Below are 20,915 nucleotides of genomic sequence, written 5' to 3'. Positions count from 1 at the left end.
GGCGCAGCGGGATCGCCCCGTCCCGGCTGCGCGCCGCGACCAGCCGGGAGGCCGGAGGAAGCGCTCCTCTTCCCGAGGCCAGTCTGCGTGTGATACCAGCAACACGGGGCCGGTGCATCGGGCCAGGAGCATCCTTTGGCGTGGTTTTGTCGTCCACTTTCTCAGCCTGGGATGGCTGGACTAGATGCAAAGCGCCTTTGGGAAAGGGCATCTCTGTTTGGCTCCGAGCCCGTCCTTTCCCTTCCTCTCCCAAGCGTTTTTATGGCCGCAGCCCAGCTCCTCCTGCCCTCGCCGCTTCGCGCTGCAGGATGGTGGGAAGGACTCCCCAGGCCAACTGCTGCTGAGACGCCCAGGTYGCGGTGCCGGGCTGGATCCGCGTGGGAGCTCCCACCCTTCCTGCCCTGCCACCCTCGGGGCGCAGCCAGGCGCCCGGCCCGGAGGGGAAATCCTCCAGAGGGGCTCGGAGCTGCCCCGCGAGCCCATCCGCTGCCACCCCAGGCTCTGCTCTCCGGGAGTTGCGGAGAGGCRATGCGATGCGGGGGGATTTGGGATGCAGGCTCCCGGGGTCCCGGAGGGCCGCCGCTCCCTCTCCGAGCAGGGATTTCTCCCGCGCTGTTTGCCCCCGCTCCGGCACAGCACGTCCCGACCCCGGCGCTTCACCTCAGCCTCTCCCTCAACATAATGCGCTTCCAGCGAAATTCCTTTCTGGCCAGTCATCGCCGTCCCTCGGCCTCGACGCCTCCGCCAGCGCTGGGCCGTGCTTCCTCTTCCTGAGCCGCCCCGGCCCCCCGGGGCTCCCGGCTCGTCCTGCTGCTCCCGGCCCCTTCCTCGCTGCGCCGTGCCCCTGACCGCCTCTCCGGGAAAGGCTCCCTGCTCGGGGCCGCTGCCGCCCCCCTCCCACGGCGCTGGCACGCGTCCGCCTCAGCGTCCCACGGCRGCACCGCCTCGTGCTGTTGAGCGAAGGGTGAATGCTCGGCTTTTCCACAGCGCCCTTCACCTGTGGTTCTCCAAGTATTGTGCAAATATTAATTACTGGTAATTAATTAAAYCAGGCCTCCCCATCCCCTGTGGAGGTGCTGTTTCATAAACACGCTGATAGCAAACATCACGTCAAGGCAGGATCTCCAAGCTGGGTGGGAGCTTGCAATTACCTATTGCTAATGATGCAAATTACCTATACCTAATGATGCAAAACTCACCTGCAGCAGTTTCTACCTAATGGGCCTTCCTGGAGGRCTAATGGGTTAAAAGAGGGAGTGGGGGTGAGTAGAAGAAAACCAGGAGGATAGGGCCTTATCCTGGTCCTGGGATAACAAGTGGATATTAGAAATGTTCCTTGGTTTCCTGTTGTTTGCAGCTCCTGTAAAATTGATCCTGGCTTGCCCCGAGTAGGGTAGGTGGCTCGGGGGTGTGGGTAGGGAGCGGAGTAGGGCTGAGCAGCCCCCCAGCAGCCTGTGCTCTGCTGCGCTTGCTGCAGGCCAGCCATTCAGCCCCAYGTGAGCTGCTGCAGGTGCTGTCCCTCCTCCTTCCCCCGTGGSCAACAGCTCCTACTGCAGCTCTTCTCCTCTGCCTGGTGCAGTTTAAAAATGAGCAGTGCCTGGGCTTTGGGGTGRTTGGCAGGGCTGGCAGGTCTGTCCCCAATGCTTGGAGTCCCTTCTGAGCTGAGGTCACGGTGCTGCTGGCTGCTCTGGGCTGGTGGCAGCACTGTGTGATTGGCTGCACCCTGCCCATGGACAGCAGCTTGGGGCCAGCCCATTCCCTCCTGCATTCAGCCYCCAGGCTGGATTTGCATCATCTTTGAGCTGCTGTTTCACAAGGTAGGTGTTCATCTCCCCATCCTGCTGCCCTTTGGCAGAGGGCCAGGCACCGTGCTGCAGTGTATGCAGCATGCTGCCATCCAGGATGGGAAGGCAGGACAGGAAGACGAACAAAACTGACCCTCTTGAGATGGAAGGTGATGCTTTGGGAAGGAAGGAGGAGGTCWCCCAGTAATGCAGCACAGGAACCCAGAGGTAGCCAGCAGCTGGGTGTCTCAAAGCACCTCGCACCTCCTTCCTGGGCTGGTGATGGCCTAGTGCTTGCACGCTGTCCCTCTGCCCTTGCTGTGAACTGAGCTCCTCTCTACAGCTTTGGCTGCTCTTTGGAGGCTTCATCTTGCCCCCATCCAAACTGCTCAGGCTGTGARCGCTCTTGCTTGCATATGGCTATTGCTGCCTGTCTTGAGGATCACACYGGGCACCAATCTGTGACCGGAGGTGCCACCTTAATCCAGATCAGTGGGAAATCTGTCGTGTGCCCACGCAGCAGCTTGCTGCCTGGCCTGGGCTGCAGCAGCTTCTTGGGATGGAGCTGCTGTGATGCGCTCTGTGGATCAAACCCACTACAACACCAACCAGCATGTGGAGGTGGCCCCAGAAGAGTCCAGCCTAGGGTAGCCTTTTGTGTGCTTACATCTGAGAGCAAAAATGCATTAATCACTATGCAAAGCCAGATTAATTTCTTGCTAGATAAGCAAGAGCAGGGGCAAACTGGGGTGAGATTAAGGCATTCCTTGGGCAGCTCCCACCCCTTCACTCTGACTGCTGTATCTCAGCTTGCAAGGCCACTAATGCTACTTACATTATTACTGGATTATTTTGGGGGTAATGAGCTTTGCCCTGATCAGCTGCCCCTCTGCTCAGGGGTGTTGTGATGTGTAATACTTCCTGCACGAGGTGGGCAGCTGGTTGCTCGAAAACAAGCAGAGCCCCAGCAAAACAATGCATTAATGTTCCCAGGGAAAAAATCCAGCATGGGCCTGAGGTTAATCGCAAATCAAGGCGCTTTCTGCTTAATGCTGAACAAAGCCAGGAGGCAGAAGGGTGATGGTGCCCTAAGCAAGGTCCTGACCCTCCTCGATGGATGCAAATCAGGAGCAACTGTATTTATTTAATCTCTGCCAGCTGTGTAATAGAGTTGTAAGCACCTCTTCTGTCCTAAACTTTTTCCTGCTTCCCTTTCTCCCATCAATCCTGTCAGCCTGAGGGCTTTGTGGCATGTTGCTATGGACACCAAGAAGTTTCCCTTAGAGACCAGAAGCCTAGAACAAGTGATACYTGCATTTTTTTGCCATTTATATTATTATTAATGTTTATTTAAATGTTGATTAATTCCTGGACTTTCTCCTCACCTCCCTTGTGCTTTACAGGCCAAAGTTTGTGGATTAATGCGGCTGTGTCTCAAGGCTTGGCTTCTGCTTTGTTCTCTGAGAGGGTGCAAGCATGGGATGTATGGGAGGAAGTTTCAGTGCTGTCACTCTTGCTCTGCTGAAGACCCCTACGAGAGAGATTTCCTCATCTATTGCACAACCAGGAGGCCCAGTCTTGGAAAGATCCTGGTGCGATCAGCCCCAGATCTTCCCCCAGGATGCTGCAAGGATGTTGTAAAGTTCACAGGCCCCTCACAGCTTCAGGAGGTGGTYGTGGAGCCCTGTGTTCCTAGAGCTTTGCACCTCCCTGCAAAACATACCTGCAAACACATGGGCAAGGGCACCCTGTTCCCCCTTTACAGAGGTTTTTCATCATATTTGGGACCTCAAGGTAATTTAGATCTAGAGACAGACACAGAATAAAAAGTCTCTGCTGGCCTGAACTCCAGGATTGACTCTCATCTTATAGTACCTCTGATACTGTATGCTTTAGTACCTAAAGTGCCTTTGCTGGCCCATGAAAGCTCTTAGTCTACAAGAGCATGCACTGGAGAGAAATCCCAGCAGCTCTTGGAAGTTTACTSCAAGTCCAGAGTCTGAGTTTCACAGCAAGGCTTAAGGGAGGGGCCCACAGAAAAGCCTCTCARCTTCTCTTGTGGCCTTCAGGTCAGGGTTCACAAGGCAGCTGAGAGGTGGTAGCCTCTAATCTGTGTCCCACAGATCCATAAATCCAAGGCATGGAGTGGTGCTCAGGAAGGGTTGGCTTATTTTGGCATTGCTCTGTCCCAGCAAGCATAGCAGCAGGCAGTGCTCTACGTTCATAGTTTGTCTCAGCTACTGGTAAACTGGCTCTTCTGGGCAGTTGGCATGTGAAATTGGATTTTACTGTGAGATAGTCTCTAATGTCTCTTTGACTTTTCTTTGTTTTTGAAGCCAATAATGGGCTGATTCTCTCCCCCGTCATACGATCTGCCCCATGGTGAATGAAGAGCCTTTCTGACAAGTGATCTCTTCTGTTCCTCCCTGCCCTGGAAGGTTGTTTGTGTACCAGGTTTCAGAGCTGTTTCTCTTGTTCCTGGGAAGGCAGTTCAGCACCGGGTCAAGTCTCAGGTCTATTGAAATCCCTGCCCTTTACAGGTCGTCTTGCCCGGATCACAGCTCTCTCTGGGATCTCACAGCAAACAARTCCTTTATGGCTTGGCCCATGAGTGCAGTGACAGGCAGCCCAAGCTCCCACAACYAACACGTGCAACAGCAACCCTAAAAGCAGGGAAGGCAGGAGCTGCTCTTCAAAGTGTTTTCTGTACGTGCTTGTATTTGGAGATGGTGCTGAGACAGCAGAAAGGCAGTCTGCTCTGTGCAGTTCCTCCCCGGAGCGTGGGCTGAGATTGCAGTGTATCAGCCCTTCAAGGTGGTCTGCAGAGCTGTGGGAGGAGGGCTGCGGAGTCGGGGTGAGTCCCAGGCTGTTCTCCCTCTCTCTGCAGCAGGAGAACTTGGCTTGTGCCCTTAGCGCTGATTTGCTTGGGGTACACATCCTGCTGACAGTGGGGTTGGACTGCCCTCCCCTCTGCTGTGGCCCCCAGGCTCATGTGCTGTGGCTGCCTGCTGTCCGGCACTGTTCCTCAAAGAGCAGCGATACTGGGATGCTCTGGATCACTGAGAAGCTTCAAGTCTAGCCTGGGCCAAATCTCTCAAATCCTTGAGAACTCTTTGAGAAATTACTTCTTCAGCCACTTCCTAACCAAACAAGAGGAGACTGCAAAAAGTAACAGTCTCTTCCCATGCTGCTGCCAGATTAGTGCTTACTGGTGCTTTTTTGACTGTACCAGGAGCAACCCAGGACCAACCAAGGGCTGAGCAGACCCAGGCATCATGCAGGTGGCTGGTCCCTGTGGTGCCTGCTTTGGAAATAGAGTGCCTTGGGAGCTCTGCCTGCCTTTAGGGGACACCAAAAAGGAATATGTGAGAAACAGCACTGGAACCTGCAGACAGTTACCCATGAGTCAAGCACTGGTGGCCCCCCTTCTATGGGGACAAGGAGAGCCCAATGTGCTAGACGGAGAAGATAAAAGCCCACAGATCAGGGTCAAGGAGTATTGGCATGTTTTTGTCTGTCTTTTGCCACATAGCCTCTCCCTAGCAATACCTAACATCTGGCTGCACTGTCATGGTCACAGAAGGGGTCTCTTCCAGCCGGGCTGAGGTCAGTGCCGTGACTCCCAGCCAGTCTGTTCCCTGAATGCTAATGGACCCTTCCTCTCTCTTGCTTTTGTCTCCCTCCTTTCTGCCAGCAGTTCCCTATCAGCAAAACCCATATACCCCTGGAAGCAGTTCCACCGTTATCCAGTGCTACCGCTGCGGAGACACATGCAAGGGAGAAGTGGTACGCGTCCAGAGCAATCACTTCCACATCAGATGCTTCACCTGCCAAGGTAGGAGAGCACAGCCCAAAGAGCCAGTGCTCAAGCTGCCCCATGGGCTCTGCGTGCAATTTGGAAGGGTAAAGGCCAGGGAGAGCCCAGCCCAGCCTGCGGAGACGTAATTGCACCCTCAGCAGTGGCTGTTTCCCACAGGGAATTTGATGCTGTGCAAGTGGGGAGGTAAAGGAGCTGGCAGTGACCTGGGGCCAGTGATGCCCCTGTGCCACATGAAAACCAGCAGACCAGTCTATGTACTGGGATGGCCAAGACCTGGGCACAGTTACCATGGGCTGCCTGAATGCCACCAACCTGTGCCATGCCAGTCCCAGATATACCTTCGGCCCATGTGTGTGATTCAAGGGACAGCAACATCCGTCAGCCACCTGCCCCTGACAAGGGAGGAGGAGCTGTTGCAAGCCTGGTGGAGGACAGCCCCAAGCTGCTTGTGATGGGGCTGGAGGTGGATGACTGATCACTGCCACCCTTATGCTGGCAAGGGGGGATGAGATGGAGACAAACAGCAGAGTTTGGCTGGGGCCCTCTGCACTTGAAKGGTGAGCTGGGCATGGGAAGGAGCCCCCCCTGCCCAGGCAGTTCTAGGGGTGCACAGGGCCCAGAGGAATGTGGGGGTTGCTGAGCTTAGGAGGGTGGTGGGAGCTGTCCCCTCCTGGCAGGGGGATTGAGCCATGCTGCTGCTCACCCAGTGAGCTCCAGGCTCCTGCTGCCCTCCCCAGAGGATGGAGGTTGCTTGAGACCTCCCTGCAGCTGGATGCAGGAGGAGGAAAGCTGAGGAGCTGTAAAGCTAACAGCCCAGAACTGATCCTTAAGGGCTCCTTAGTATGTTCGTTAAAACAACTGGTATTATGAAGGCCAGTGGCCCGTTCCATAGATTGCAAAGCATCAAATTACCAGGATTTTTAAAGGTCTCTGGTCTCCTGAGCTCCCATCACCTTGTGCTAAGTAGGGCATAAATCTCTGTCCCCTTGGCCACCACTTCACTGTTCCCCTTGCAGCAGCAGAGTTTGGCTGCAGGGGAGTCTGCCTCTGGGGTCAGCAGCATTCCTGCTGGGGCCCATGGGTGCCTCCTCACCCTGTGCCCTTCTTGTGGCATGGCCAGCCCCAGACCTCCACGTGGGCATGCAGGTGCCCTCAGGGCTGGCTGACATGTGCACAGCCTGGTGCTCAGACGCCCTTTGCCCTCTTCCCCTGCTCAAGTGTCTGCAAGGAGCAGAAAACTGCTCATCCAGACAAAGAGCTCAGACAGTCCTTAGCTTCAAAGGGGACGCAGAGCCGGCAGGGAGAGCTTGGCAGTGCTTGCTGCCTGATTTCCAAGTGAAAGGGAATAAATAATGAGCRGAAATCCTCTTGTTTCACCTTCCCTCACAGCTCGTACCCCCTGCCACCTCAGGCTCGCTTTCCTGGCTCCATGCCAGCCCAGGGCTTGCCCGCATGCTGCAGCCACCCCTTGTCCTGCTGCCCTGAGGGCCTGACCCACAGCTGGTGCAGCCTGCAGAGATGTGACCTGAGTCCCAGAGCAAACAGGGCCTCAACCTGCCTCCAGTGGTCTTGCTTCTGCTTCTTGAGGCTGTCCCAGAGCTGGTGGCCAGTCTGTCTGTTCATCCATGCTCAAAGGGAAGCACTGAGTCCCTGTTTGCAAAGGGCAGCAGGTCCTGTTCCYTGTACCCACTGGGGCTACTGCTAGCAGCTCTGGGGAGGAACAGAGTGGTKCTATGGAGTACTCTGCAGGGAGGGAAGGGACAGGAGCCACTTCTGTGTCCTGGGACCTGCACATGCCTGTAGGCCCGAGGAGGGAGGTGGGCAGTGCAGCTTGTGCTTAGCCCCCTGCAGGTCCCTGCCTCATGTCTGGCTCCATGGCCATGGTGCTGAAGCCCCCAGAGAGGCCTCCAGCCATGCGGCAAGCATCTTGGCCTGGAGACGTGCTGGGCCACAGTTGCCCCAGCACAGTTGCCCAACACTGTGCAGTCCCGTTCTTGGCTTCCCGACCTCCTGAGGAGGGACAAAACTTGCCCGGGTGCCATGGGGTCCAGGGGATGCTGCAGGCCCTCTCAGGGCCAGGAGGGGATGCTACSGGCCCTCCTAGGCTGTCTGCACCAGGTTGTGCAGGCTCCAGCCAGTTCCCCTCCCAGCCCTGGGGCACCTCTGGGAGCGCCCAGCCCTTGTTGTCCTGTCAGCCCCATCCTGCACCCCGCTGCAGCCCAACACTGACATCTTGTGGTGCTGGGGGAGGTCCCTAGCTGGCCTGCTGGGAAGGGAAAACCCTCCAAGATGCCTGCAAAAGGCAAGGTGCTCTACAAGCTCTAGAGGATACATCCTCACTGGCTGCAAGGAGCCAAGGCTCTGCAAGGCTGCTGCCTGTTTGGGCAACATGTGGCCCAGCTGCCAAAATGGGGAATGCACAGAGGGGCACTGGCCCTGGTTGCTCCAGCATGCGCTTGAGATGTGCCTGCCAAGGGTGCTTGTGTTGCTGCAGCCTCGCTTGCCCTATGCAATTGTGGGCACCATCAGTGACATAGGCAGGAAGGGGCTTGGTGGTGGAGGGGCACTGGGATGACATTATCCCCCAATGGGTGCATGTTCTTCTCTCCAGTGTGTGGCTGCGACTTGGCCCAGTCAGGCTTCTTCTTTAAGAACCAGGAGTACATCTGCACCCACGACTACCAGCAGCTATATGGGACCCGCTGCGACAGCTGTGGGGACTTTATCACCGGGGAGGTCATCTCTGCCCTGGGAAGGACCTACCACCCCAAGTGCTTTGTGTGTAGCACGTGCAGGTGAGCTGAAGCTGTGGCTGCAGGGCACCCAGCCCCTCTCCGTGGGGACATAGCAGTGGAGCAAGGGAGGTCTGCTCTGCCCCGTGCAACCTTTGTTCAGGCACAGAGAGAGAGGGCTGTTCATTTACCCTCAGCTCTTAAATCTCTTCTCCAGAGCTTGGCCCCTCAGTGAACATCTCTGAGGCATCTGCTTAGTGGAAAACCTTCACAGATAATGAAATGGCTCCAAACCCACTCTTTGATGCCTGGCAGCCTACCTTAATATCTGACATAATCCTCCCAGCCCTGCCCATGTGCATGCTTGCTGCCTCACCTTGCACCCTCAGCTGAGCTCAAGGAGGGTGCTGGGCCTGCTCTGCTCCTGCACAGGCTGGCCCAGGGCAGCAGGTCCCACTGTCAGGGGGCAGGGGGAACAGAGCCTCACGGGTGATGGCAGAAAGGCTGAGTGAGCAGGGGCAACCAGAGCACGGTGTGGAGAGGAGTGTGCATCTCACGTCGCCACCTTCTCTTTGGCTGCAGGAAGCCGTTCCCCATCGGAGACAAAGTCACATTCAGTGGGAAGGACTGTGTCTGCCAAAACTGTTCCCATTCGCTGATCAGCACCAAACCCATCAAGATCCATGGGCCCAGCCGTAAGTTGACCGCTCATATACGTTGGCAAGGAGAGTTATCACATGAGCCTTCTTCAGATCCTGATCCTTGGAGTTGTCAGGGTTACTGGTGGCTGTTCCCTCCCACWTGGTGGTACTGGGGCTGACTGGGCCTTCAGGAAAACCAGCCAGTGTGAGAAGCCAGACACCCTGGCTATGATGTACAGCCTGCTTTATATTTGCTATCCCTTATTTTTCTTTTTTTTCTTTTAAGCAATTGGAAAGCTTGTCCCCTGAGTTTCCTAACAGGGGACAGCTTAGTCTATTCCTGCTCAGTCTGAGCACTGATCAAGACTGGGGTACTCCTGGGCTCAGCTCCCCTCTCTAGGCCAGACTAGGTCTTTGGGAAGTGCCTGCAAGTGCTTCAGGACCAGCATGCAGCGCAGCACAGGCAGATGAAAGTTTGTGGAGACTTTGAAAGGGGAACAGGTAACCCCTCAGTTCCACCCAAGATTTTTTTTATGCTATGCACATTCACCTCTGGTTTCGGAAACTCTCTTGGCCTGTTTGTGACCTGGGCAGGTGCTGCCGCCAAGCCTTTTGCTGTCTGAGACAGCAACAAAATTCTGGAGACAGGGCTTGCTTTGCAGCASTGCCCAGATGTGGGTTTGCAGCAAGTGGCAGGGGAGGAGTTTGCTTTCCTGGTGGGCGTTGCACATCCCAGCATTGCTGGGATTCCCAGGAGATGGTGTGGTCAGGAGAAGGCAGGAGATCCCTTGGCCTGCCCACTGTAGCTGTGTGCTTTGGTATGAACCAGTTACCGCTGTCACATCAGAGAGCAGATCCTGGCAGCAGGAAACTGCTGGATCTTGTACTTCCAGCTGCTAAAGACAGGCTGCCCATAGGGGKAATCCTGACTTTCCTTCTGTGCTGCGCTCCAAGATCTCTCCGTATGTGACTAGCAGCCTGGGAACACACACCAGGCTTTCCCAAGGGCTTGAGTTATGCAATGTCTCTACAAGCAGKCTAGCTTTGAAAAGCTCTTTATGCTGATGATCCCAACCTAAAACTCAGCAAGAGCAATAGAAAAGCTCTTTTGGAGGGATATGGCCTTGTTTTTTACCCCAAGTTGTTTCTTATGATACTTTCTCTTCATATCATACCCATCTCACAGCATTTGTACCACAGTCTTTCCTTGCTGCTGGCTCTCTGACTCGGGCCACAGCCAAATTAAACATAGTGACCTCCAGAGCATCCCTTGGGTGTTGAGCTGTTGTTTGCAGTAGCGTGAGACCGTCTCCAGGGTGAGAGAACTGCAGAGGGTTAGCAYGTGGCCCATGCTTTGCTGACCATATGCCCACCTTTACTGCCCTCCAAGTCACTGGGAAATTGCCTAATGCATGGGAGGAAAGGAGAACCAGGAGCCATGCCACTGCACAGTGACCGAAACCCAGCCCTGTCACAGGGCCTGAGCTGCAGGGCCCTGTCCATGGGAAGGGAATGGGCAGCCAACATGCTATGTTTCTTACCTCCTCTTCTCTCCCTTCTCATTCCCSTGCCTGTCATCCCTCCTCTTGAAATGTGCTCAGACACTGCTCTCCAGCCAGCAGAGCAAGGTTGCCTGAGGGCACCATGGTTTATTCATGGGCAGCTGCAGGCAGCAGCCAGATGTACCTGAGCCTGCTGGCATCTCCCCTCTTGCCAGATGGGCATGTTTCTCATCAGTGGCATTGGCAGTGCCACCCTTGAAGGGGTGACAGAGCCAGCACACCTCCATGGGGTGGATATTGGAGGAGGCTGGCACGCAGCCCACATTAGTGACCTCTAAGAGGAGGCTGTCCCTAGAAAAAGGATGTTGTGCCTCTCCCTGCAGCCCCAGAGCTGTGAGCAACTCAAAAACCAGGGCTGARGCAGTTGCATGAGACAGGGAATGGCCAGTAGCATGGGGTCAAAAATACTGCCCCACTGTGCAGGGACTTGATGTACATTTCCTGAGGATGAAGTGAGTAGAAGAGCATGCCTGTTCAGGTGGCTTGCAAGGCGATGTTGCTCCACAGGCATTGCGGAACAGAGCGATATGGCAGTGAGGGAGTTAAGGAGAAACTCCATCCAGCCCTGCGGGCCTGAAGCCCTTCGGCACTAGAGGCCAGAGAGAGAAAAGGACAAGGAGGAGTCAAGGTCAGGAGTCTGAGGCCCATGTGCTTCCTGCTCCTGGCCTTGACAGGAGCCAGGGGAAATGGGGAAAGGAAGGGAGTCTCGTAAATACTGCAGCAGGGCCGGATGCGGCTGCTGGAGAGCACAGCCCTTCCTTTGCTTCACTCGCTGCCAGATGCTTCCCACCACTCCCACCCCYGGAGGAGAGTCACTTGGAGACCTGTCATGGACAGCATAGTGCCAGCAGCACATGCAGTACCCCTGGTCTAAGCTGCACCCGGCAGGGAAATGCTGCTCTGTGCCAGGGCTGCCATGGCAGGTGCTCAGCTGGGGTGGCCAGGTGTTGCTCCACAATCTCCCAGCAAAGGCTTTACTCCATGGCCTGATGCCTCATCTGCTAGATCTCTGGACAAGGGAACATGCTGAGGTGGTATATTCCCATCCAGGGAAATGGCGAGAGAAAGGAGTCATCACCAGGGATGCCTGTGGAGTAGTGTCAGAGCCAGCCTTTTTACAGCAGGATCATCACCTAGAAAAGAAGATTCACTAGGGCGGGGGTGCAGGGCTTTCCTCTGAGCCCATGAAGAGTGCATTAGCTCGTGGGTAAGCATGTGAACCCCTTCGTGTGGATGTGCAAATTCAGCTTCTGCTGTTCATGCTCAAATCCACAGCTCTGCTTTCTGTCCCACCTTGCACAGGGGACGTGTTAAGCGGCTAGGGTACCCTGAGTTACCCAGCAAATGCAGGAGGCTCATGGGTTGTCTCTCAGCATTGCCAAGCCCTCCTGGTGGGGAGCTCAGGGAGGTCTCATGTGCTCCCCTTCCTGCTATCTCCCCAGACTGTGCAGGCTGCAAGGAGGAGATCAAGCAAGGCCAATCTCTCCTGGCCCTGGAGAAGCAGTGGCATGTCAGCTGCTTCAAGTGCCAAACGTGTGGGATCATCCTCACCGGAGAGTACATCAGCAAGTGAGTGCTGCCAAGTGCTGCCACCTCGCAACCTGGGCTGCCCTGAGATCTGTTGTCGGTCCTGGTGCTTGCCCCAGGCAGCCGGGGAGCAGCCACGGGCACACGGCTTGTGAGGGCCCTGCGTTGGGCGCTGGGGGGTCCTGAAGAGGCACCTTGGCCACCCGGTCCCCTCTCACCAGCTATCTCACCCTTCTCCCACAGGGATGGTGTCCCCTACTGTGAGTCCGACTACCATGCCCAGTTTGGCATCAAGTGCGAGACCTGTGACCGGTACATCAGCGGCAGGGTCCTGGAGGTGAGTCTTGCAGCCAGTGGCCCCCATCCTGGTTGGCAGCAGGGACATGGCATGTCTCCCTCAGAGGTGCATGCCATGGGGAGCTGCATGCTCCTGCACCCTTGTGCCATCCCTACTTGTGCAGGGCTGGGGCTGTTCCTRCAGCCTGGTGTAGATACAGTGTGGTCACCTCATCTGGAGGATGAAAGTGGGGAAAGGACCCACCCTCTCCTTGCAGGCTTCTGTAGAGGCAGGAGCCAGAGCGCACRGTGGCCTTGGTGGGTGCGATGTGCCTGGGGCTCAAGAAGTGGTGGCACCCACAAAAGCCAGCCATTGCCACACCTTCCAGTGCTACCAGCTCACTTGCAGAAACACTTGCCCGAACCGCATCCCTGTGTGCATCCGTCGCRTGCGCCGCCTGTCTGTTGCCTTGGCAACATATCCAACTTGGCGGCGGAGGTGTCCAGGCCAAGGAGCTGCAGCAGTGCCTGCAAAGGGCCATTCCTACAACTTGCTGGCCACCCTTTGCAGGGCTGGTGGAGGAGGCTGCGGAGACACCTGCACCAGGCAGGGTGGGGCTGGCACAGGTGACTATGGAGAGTTTTGGGGAATGGTAGAGTTGTGCTGCCAGAGCAGAGCCAGGGGGAGTGGGATGGCTCTCCAGGAAGGCCAGAGAGGTTCTTCAGGGCAAGGGCTGTCCTTCCCATCAGCTGGATGGTCAGGTAATTCCTGAGCTCCCGGTGCTAGGACATGGGAGATGCTCTGTTACTCTCCCAGCTCATTCTTTCTGTTTCTACCCTAACATTTTGAGGGAAAAAATCTGGAAAACATGGTCTGAATGCAACTTAATGGCTCAGGGGGCGGAGAGAAAGATGTCAGAGTGAAGCAGGCTGTGATTTTTCAGCCCCTCTGGCAATGCTGTGGGGCTGGGCTGTGGCAGGCAGAGAGGCAGCCATGCTGAAAGCTTGCAGAGTCCCTCCTGAGATCTTCCCAAATGACATGGCTGGGCAGGAGGGGGAGTGCTCCCAGCAGTACTGGCRCCTGTTTCACTCTGCCATGCCCAGACAGCTGCGATTAAGAAGCAGTATCCCAAAATCAGAGGTACACTGGCTCTACAGAGAGCCAGCCAGCAAGGGCAGTGGGTTGGAGCAGCTGCAGCGAGGATGGTCAGGGAATGTGTATACATCAGGAAGCAAAGTGGAACCTGTTGCTTTTTTGGTGGATCTTGCCATGGCTGTCTGGGCTCATAGCTTGACCTTCCTAGAGGTGCTGGAAAAGCTTTGCTGTTCCTGAAATGGTGCAGGCTCACGTGGGGCTCAGCACTGTGGAAGAGCAGTGCGCTCAGGGCTCACCTGTGCATGTTTCCGTGCTAGGATAGAGCCTGCTGCCAGCTCTCAGGGGACAGTCCTAGTACCAGCCCTGCAAAGCAGCACATCCTCCACCATTGTGCCTTGCCTGGATGGGAGTGGATGCCATGGAGGGGAGTCTCAGCAGCTGTCAAGGGGATGTGTGAGAAGCATCATGGAGAGCAGAGGGCTTTTGGGAGTGGCTGACTGTGTCAGGGAAGATGCAACACATTTTGAGCTTCAAAGGCACCAGCATGATGCCTGTGCTGGTCTATCTTTTGGGAGCTAATTTGTCACAAATTTGTGAAACCCTGGAAGCAGAGATATTTAGCCTGCTGGGAGCTCCACTGAGACATCTCTAGCCCCTTTCACCTACAGCCTGCCAAGAAGTAGTCACCCCTTCTGGTCCCTGCTGGCTGGACTGGCTTGAAGGCACCAAACCTGACCTGGAAAACCTCTCTTGAAGCTGGAGCTGGCCCCAAAAGTCCTCCAGCCACTTCCTCCTCATCCTCCTATTCAGGGAGCTCCCTCTGCCTAGAAAGGCTTTCTGCTGACTTAGGGCTTCGGCAGCAATCTCAGCACAGGCTGCGGTGACTGTGAGCTCAGCACTGTAGCAGCTGCATGGACCAGCTGCCCACTGCAGGGCCCCTGACTTAGCAAGCACCTGAGCAGAGTGCAGCCAGAGACTCCCCTGAGGTCAAATCCTTGCCCCTGCTTTCCCTGGGCAGTCTGGTCCCCAGTCACCCCCTACCAGGACAGGAGCATCTTCAGCCACCTCCCACATCCCATCCTCCAGCCAAGAAAGATAGTCAGGGAGAGCAAGGCAAAGAGAGGGCTGTGGATATGTGTGTGGGGGGGATGCTCTGCCCCTCCAGAGCAGTGCATGTGAGGAAGATCAGAGGAGTCAGAGCTGGGACTCCTGCCCAGYGCAGGCATGCGGGACCTCCATTGGGGCCAGGGCAGAAGGCTGGGCTTGGGCACTGTGTCTGGCAGACACTGGTGGGCGCTGCTTCTCCAAAAATGATCACTGCACCGATTTTAGGGGCCTTTGCTCACCTGCTTGAGCTGCAATGAGTCCAAATGAGTATGAGATTTTCCTACCTGAGCTTATCTGAGAGGAGAGATGGAGAGCAGCTCCACAGGGCATGACAAGCATGTGGGTCAAGACCAGTGGATAGTTACAGCCTGCCTGAGAACTGGAGACAGCACTGGGCTCTTGTTTTCCATCCCTGGCTCTCCTCTGAGCCTTGACTCTCCTATCTGCCAGAGGACTGTGAGTTCTGCCCATCCTGTGCCAGGATATGGGAAGATGCTGATTGAATCCCACGAGATGCTCTGAACATCAGTCATCTCACATTAGCACTTCTGCTGCACCAGTGCCCARGCAAGTAAACCCTCCTTGCATGAGAGGACTTGGATGGGCTGGAAATAATTCAGTTTGGCTCTAGATTCTCTCTAGACAGAGCCTAGGTGTGACCTTCCTTCAGATACTGTCACAGAGCTGAGATAAACATAGGGCTTGGGTCCTGGTGGGCTGCACAGGAAGAGCTCTATGGAGCCTGCAAGCACTGCTTGGCCATGGCCCTTCTCCGTCCTGGCAACTGTAAGCCGCAGTGCTTGCCTCCTGTGGTGGCCAGGGCCAAGCAGAGGCTCTTTACCCACTTCAGGTGCATGTCTGCTAGCTAATATTGAATAATTTCCTGTAAAACTGGAGGCTTTAATAGTCTTTTCTGACAGAGCACAAAAATGGAAAGGGTGCCTTTAAATAATTTTAGGCTTTAATGAGCCTTCTCGTGCTATCCCGTGAGCCTCTGGGCTTTCCAAATGACTTGGAGCTGTGCAGCCAGGCTTGAATGATTAATGAGTCTTTAAGGGACCCCAAGTGATAATGAACAGGTTTCTTCACTCACAGCATCTATCAGCCTTTTAAGAGCTATAATAATAACCAATATAAAATAAACAAGGTTTGTACAGTTTGAAGAGTGATTACTCCTTGAAGAGAATGGGTGGGTGCTYGAAATGGGTGTTTTTGGAGAAGGTCTGCATTTAAAAGAAAATGGAACTGGTTTGTCATGTGAAGAGCTGGTATATACTGCCTGGGGAGCAGCCAGCCTTGTTACACATCTGTATCTCCCCAATCTGCTRAACATCTCAGGCTTCCCTTTCAGCATGGTGTGGCAGCAGCTCATATACTCTATATGACCTAGATAGGAAAACACATGCACACACACACACACATATATATACATATATATATATATACACATATATATATATATATGTGTGTGTGTATTTTCATACTACCAGTGCACCAAGTTGTGGGAGGTGCTATAGGAGGGTCCGAGAGCATGAAATTATCTTGCTGCAACGTATCTCGGATTCAAAGAGAAGGATTTGAGAAGGCAATAAATCAGTTTATCACAGGCTTATGTTTCCAACTTTAGGTGTCTCTGGCCATCTTGAAATATAAGCAACTGGAATGGCAGGCAGACTGGCCTATAGCGTTTAGGAGTTAGGATTTAGCCAGGTTGTTTTTAATCTTTTTTTTTYCCCTTGTRTTYACAGCTGTCTCTTCAGATTGACAGAGTTTAGCATGACTGCCATTGATTTCCAGCACTCTCTAGCTGGAGCCTGCTGCGAGGAGGAGTGTGCATYGCAATTGTCACAGCGAGCAGACACCCCAGCCGGGTTATGTGCACAGGGTTTAGATTGGGAGGAACTGGCCTTTTCTTAATGAACCTCTTTCCTTGGCAGTACGGATGAGTTGYCTCTCCAAAGCACTGGGTATATAAGGACACGAGCATGTTGGAAGGATGTCAAAGACACAACAGGTTCCAGACAAGGTCGTGGTGGTTTTTAGCAGTAATATTGGTTTAGGATCCATATGGCCCAGAATCAGTTGACCTGATTTGCTCATACTGGCAAAGGGTTAAATGAAAGATCTTGACTTTAGAARTTGTGGACGGGGCCCTGTGCTCAGGAAAGCTCCTTGCCCGTGTTGCTTTAGGGACCTCTTCCCACTGGAGCAAGCGGACAGTCTGGGGAAGGACTAGGCCATTTGTTGCTGCTTATTCCTGGCCGCTTGTCCCTGCCGCTTTTGGACCTGGATTAGTGGTATCTGGTCTGTGGGCTGCCTCGGGCCAGCTGCGGAGTACTTCAGGGAGCTGACGCCCTCTCTGCCGCCTTAGCGTACTTGGTCATGCCTGGGGGGCGAGCTGAGGCTTACACCTCCCTGTGCTAAGGTTCACTGTAATGTAAGAAAGAGGGTCCTTGCTAATCTCTGAAAACAGCAAAATTTCCTGCTCCTCTCCTCTGCCTGGTCAAAGACTGGTGCACTCATATCCTACATAAACTGCAGGGGAAAAGCCCCTGGCTAGTARCTAGCTGCCATCTGCATCCCTGAGAAAGAATCTCTGTGTGATGAATCCCAGTTGATTACTGGGCAATCAACGCTTGCCTTGTGGCAGACTCCTAGCAATCTTTGCAGCAAATTTCCTTATTGATCCTCCTAGTTTCAAACTGTTTCTACGATCTATATATCATAACTATTCACTTTGTCAGTGTGAGCCTTGTCTTCTCTCTGCCACCTTAAATCATCCTTCCCCCTCTCTCAGATTATCATCAGGGTAAAATGTCCCTTTGGGTTCTGCTCTTACAGCACAGCCGAGGTTCCTCTTAGCCCTGAGCTGTCTCCTACCTCTGAGCTCCAGAGCCCAGAAAATGAACCYATAATTGAAATGCTAGCAGACACTTTGAGTGGAAACAAGCTACCAATTAAAGCTATTATCCCTGTCAAAGAGCAAAGGGAGCAGCTCAGCTCCATCTGGTCTRGGAAAATAGCATGTTGTTAGCACTGGAGTTTGGGCATGGCTTCATGGAAGAAGGGAGGCACCAGAAAAGTTTCTTTAGCTCGTGGGAGAGGAGCTAGAAATGATACCTAGGAAGGCTCTGGCAGCCAGCCTCAGGGCTTCCCTTTGGCTTGGCTGAGCTTTAGGATGAAGCCTGTGGTTCCCTTTGCTTTGTGAGGTTTATCTTCCTCCCTTCCCGGAAATGGTCTGTAGACATGGGGCCCTTAATCCTCCTGGTTTTCTTCAAAACCTTAGAGTTATCGAGGGAAGGAGCTTGTGCAAACTGTAGTTGCTTGGCTAAGCATTACTTCAGAGGATCAAAGTTATTTCTATAGTCCAAGGACAATTTACTAAGGGTGAGATTTGTCAAAGTACTTTGTTTTAGGGTCTGGAACCTCCTGGCTCTGAAAGGCTGCCAGTGTGCTTCATAGTCTAGCAGGTCAGAAGCATTAGTTGGATGAAGCAGGCTCTGGTTTGCTCTGCAAGTTGTAGTGGTCTCAAAGGCTGCTCCAGGAGTTTTGCCACATTCACCTGGATATTGCTTGCAGCAGAGAGGGACACCAGGGCCACTTGCCCCAGGGGCACACGAGCAGCTCAGAATCTCCTGCCTTGCTCAGGGGCCCCTTTTCTCTGCTCACCATTGCAGGCAGGAGGGAAGCATTACCACCCCACCTGTGCCCGCTGTGTCCGCTGCCACCAGATGTTCACGGAAGGAGAGGAGATGTACCTTACAGGTAGGGACACCCCTATCACAGAGGGRTCCCACTGGGGTGGGGACTCCCTTGCCATCCTGGGGTGACCAGCAGGTCAGGTACGGTGGTTGTGCTGCCCTGTTGGGGCAGATGACCACCAGCATGGCTCTGTGGAGACATGGTGGCAGCGGGAGGTGGGGTTGGCCTTCTGCCATGSGTGGGAAGCAGCATGTTTGCCGTTCGGGTCTTCATGGTGTCGGCGTCAGAAGGGCCTTTTCATGCAGCAGCACCTGAGCCAGTTCTCGCAGGTCTGGCTGACCTGGGGGTACCAGAGACACCTCTCTACGTCTTTCTTGCCCCAAGTTCCTCCTTGGATTAGGCCTATTCTCCCAGCGTCCTTACTGCTTAGACAGAACTGGAGCCACTCCTTTCAGCTCTATGCAACTTCAGGAGCCTGGAGGCATTTCCRTAGAGGAGATTTTGCTTCTTGTAAAGTTTACTCAGAGTCTCCCCAAATAACTCGAGTGCTGCTGGGACATGCCTGSATGTGACCCTGGCCCATGCCCAGTGCAGAGGCCCCTCTCCTCCAGCCCCAGGGGATGTAGTCCAGGACCCCTTTCCCTGCCACTTCATTCCCCTCCCCTTGCCGGGGCTACGCTGAGAGCGGCACTGGAAGGATTAAGCCTTTGCTGGTGCAGCGGGGCAGTTTGGTTTCGCAGGAAAAACGCACACTTGTGTTTCAGCTTGTTTCCTCTCAGAAGCTTCTACTTGCCCGGCACCCTGAGTCACGGATTACTGTGCGGGTGGGAAAGGGGCGATCGCAGGGCCGGCCGGCTGGCTGACACGCCTGGAGAGCTGGGTGAGGGGCTGGGGCGGGGGGTCCCAGCCAGGCCCCCTCGGCGGGCAGCAGGGCCGGCGTGCTCCGGCGGCTCTGCCCAGCCAGCCGGCTCTTCCCCGGGGTGCAGCCCGCGGTGCCGGTGGAGCTGCTCAGCTCCGCTGGTGTAAGTCTGGGGAGCATCCGAGCGAGAGCGTGTGCCCCAAGCGTCGCGTGACTCCGCGATGAAGCGGCTGCGCTGCGCTGCTGCCGTGGGCCGCCGCTGCCGGGCGGCTCCCGGGACATCTCCTCTCTGCCCCTAAACRAGTCATGCGCCAAATTGCTCCCTGGTGCAGCGTCTGAAACCAGTTTGGCACAGCCTGGTGCTTATCCATGCAGTAAAACTTGTACAGCCCTCTCAAAGGCTCCGGCCTGTCCCTGGGGTCCCTGGCCCATGCTGTCTCCTGAGCCGTAACTGGGAACTGTTTGGCTGAAAACTAGCTGGCTGGCTCGGCCAAAACCACRCTGAGGTCTGTCATCACCGTTTACCAGCACTGGCCACCAAGTTCCAGTGCTCAGGAACTTTGATTTCCTGGAGGACATGTTCCTGAGCTCAGACCAGCTAGTAAAAGGGCCCTTTGCACTGATTCTGCTTTTCCCACCGCCTCTGTGCCCGCAAGGGGACTCGGTTCTCCCCAGGCCTTTCTTTCCGGGGAGGYGAATGATGGCCCCCTGGCCCAGGCACACAGAGGAGACGTAGCTGCAGGGGCTCGGGGAAGGTGACCAGACCAGGGTAGCTGTGGGGTGGGGGCGGAAAGATTGCAGTGAGTRATTTGTCAGGGCTCAAGTGGCAGGTGGAGAAGCACTGCAGTCCCGGCGCTGGTGCCGGCACTGTCCTGCCTGCCCTCCGAGGGCATTCCTGTGGCAGCGCGGTGATGGAGGAGGAGCCCAGGAAATGCTGTGAGACCCAGCAGATCAACACCCCTCGCGGGGCCTCGRCGCCTGTCACCTCCCTCACACCCTTCCTGCAGACAGGGTAAGGGCACAAGTGTCTGGGCAGGCTTTGAAGCATCTATCTCTTCAGAGCAAGGTCCTCAGTGGTGCGTGAGCGGAGTGCCATCTGCCTCTTGTGGCCAGAGGGTCGTGGGATGGCCCTGGCACCCCTCTAGGATCCTGGCACCTCCAGCACCCAGGGCCCCGGCACTTCCCAGAACCGAGTTCATGGGGCTACAGCAGCTCCCAGGATCCTGGCGCTTCCCAGAAGCGAGTGCATGGGGCTACAGCAGCTCTGGAGCCTTGGRTGCAGGCTGGATGGTGCAGCCCGARCCAGGGGGCTTGCCCATCTCTCCTGATCCTGAGAGCTCCCCGTGCTGTCACAGAAGCTCTAATCTAAACACCTAAGCAAGATGCTGGTTAGGTGGAGTGAAAGCTGCCCGGGTGTCTCAGTGTAGCTGCTGCTTGGGAGAGCATAGACCCATCTCTCCCCAGAAGGAACAGCAGGGCTCCAGGGCAGTGCCAGAGGAAGATAGGGACAGGACAGGGCTCGCTCATGGCAAAGACAGTTGGACGTCCCCTAGTAGCCGTCCTGGGCTGTATATGGCTCTTAAAYACTCTCCGTTCCCTGCATTTCAGGCTCTGAAGTGTGGCATCCAATCTGCAAGCAGGCAGCAAGAGCAGAGAAGAAGCTGAAGGTAGGGTGGCAAGAAGAGGTGCCTTGCTCAAGGAGGTGGCACGTCCCTGGTGACACTGGCCCCAACGCTCTCAGCCCAGCTGGAGATGAATTGCTGTAGCAGTGTCTAAGCCGTGGGTGATTTGTGCACCAAGACTGGGACT

General features: G+C 55.2%; 1 protein-coding gene across 12 annotated transcripts in view; it reads left to right on the top strand.

Annotated features, from left to right (window-relative positions):
- ABLIM3 (actin binding LIM protein family member 3) overlaps positions 1-20,915 on the top strand; it is a 63,879-nt gene that overhangs the window by 29,997 nt on the left and 12,967 nt on the right. For 10 of the 12 annotated variants that reach the window (XR_014894942.1, XR_014894949.1, XR_014894948.1 and 7 more), the window contains exons 2-8: positions 5,479-5,619; positions 8,216-8,399; positions 8,919-9,031; positions 11,982-12,108; positions 12,310-12,403; positions 18,223-18,310; positions 20,715-20,773. Coding sequence is in view for 3 of the 12 variants with exons in the window: in XM_085298062.1 (XP_085154188.1) it covers positions 5,479-5,619; positions 8,216-8,399; positions 8,919-9,031; positions 11,982-12,108; positions 12,310-12,403; positions 18,223-18,310; positions 20,715-20,773 (806 nt within the window). In the remaining 9 variants the exon portion in view is untranslated. The remainder of the gene's footprint in view (positions 1-5,478; positions 5,620-8,215; positions 8,400-8,918; positions 9,032-11,981; positions 12,109-12,309; positions 12,404-18,222; positions 18,311-20,714; positions 20,774-20,915) is intronic. The other 2 variants (XR_014894943.1, XR_014894941.1) reach the window with 1 other exon arrangement.

Source organism: Rhea americana, unplaced genomic scaffold (assembly GCF_003343005.1).
Source record: "Rhea americana isolate MKP2758 unplaced genomic scaffold, rheAme1 scaffold_135, whole genome shotgun sequence".
In the NCBI taxonomy this organism is placed as follows: domain Eukaryota; kingdom Metazoa; phylum Chordata; class Aves; order Rheiformes; family Rheidae; genus Rhea; species Rhea americana.
Note: the sequence above shows the minus strand (reverse complement) of the source record. Positions and strands in the feature narration are given on the sequence as shown.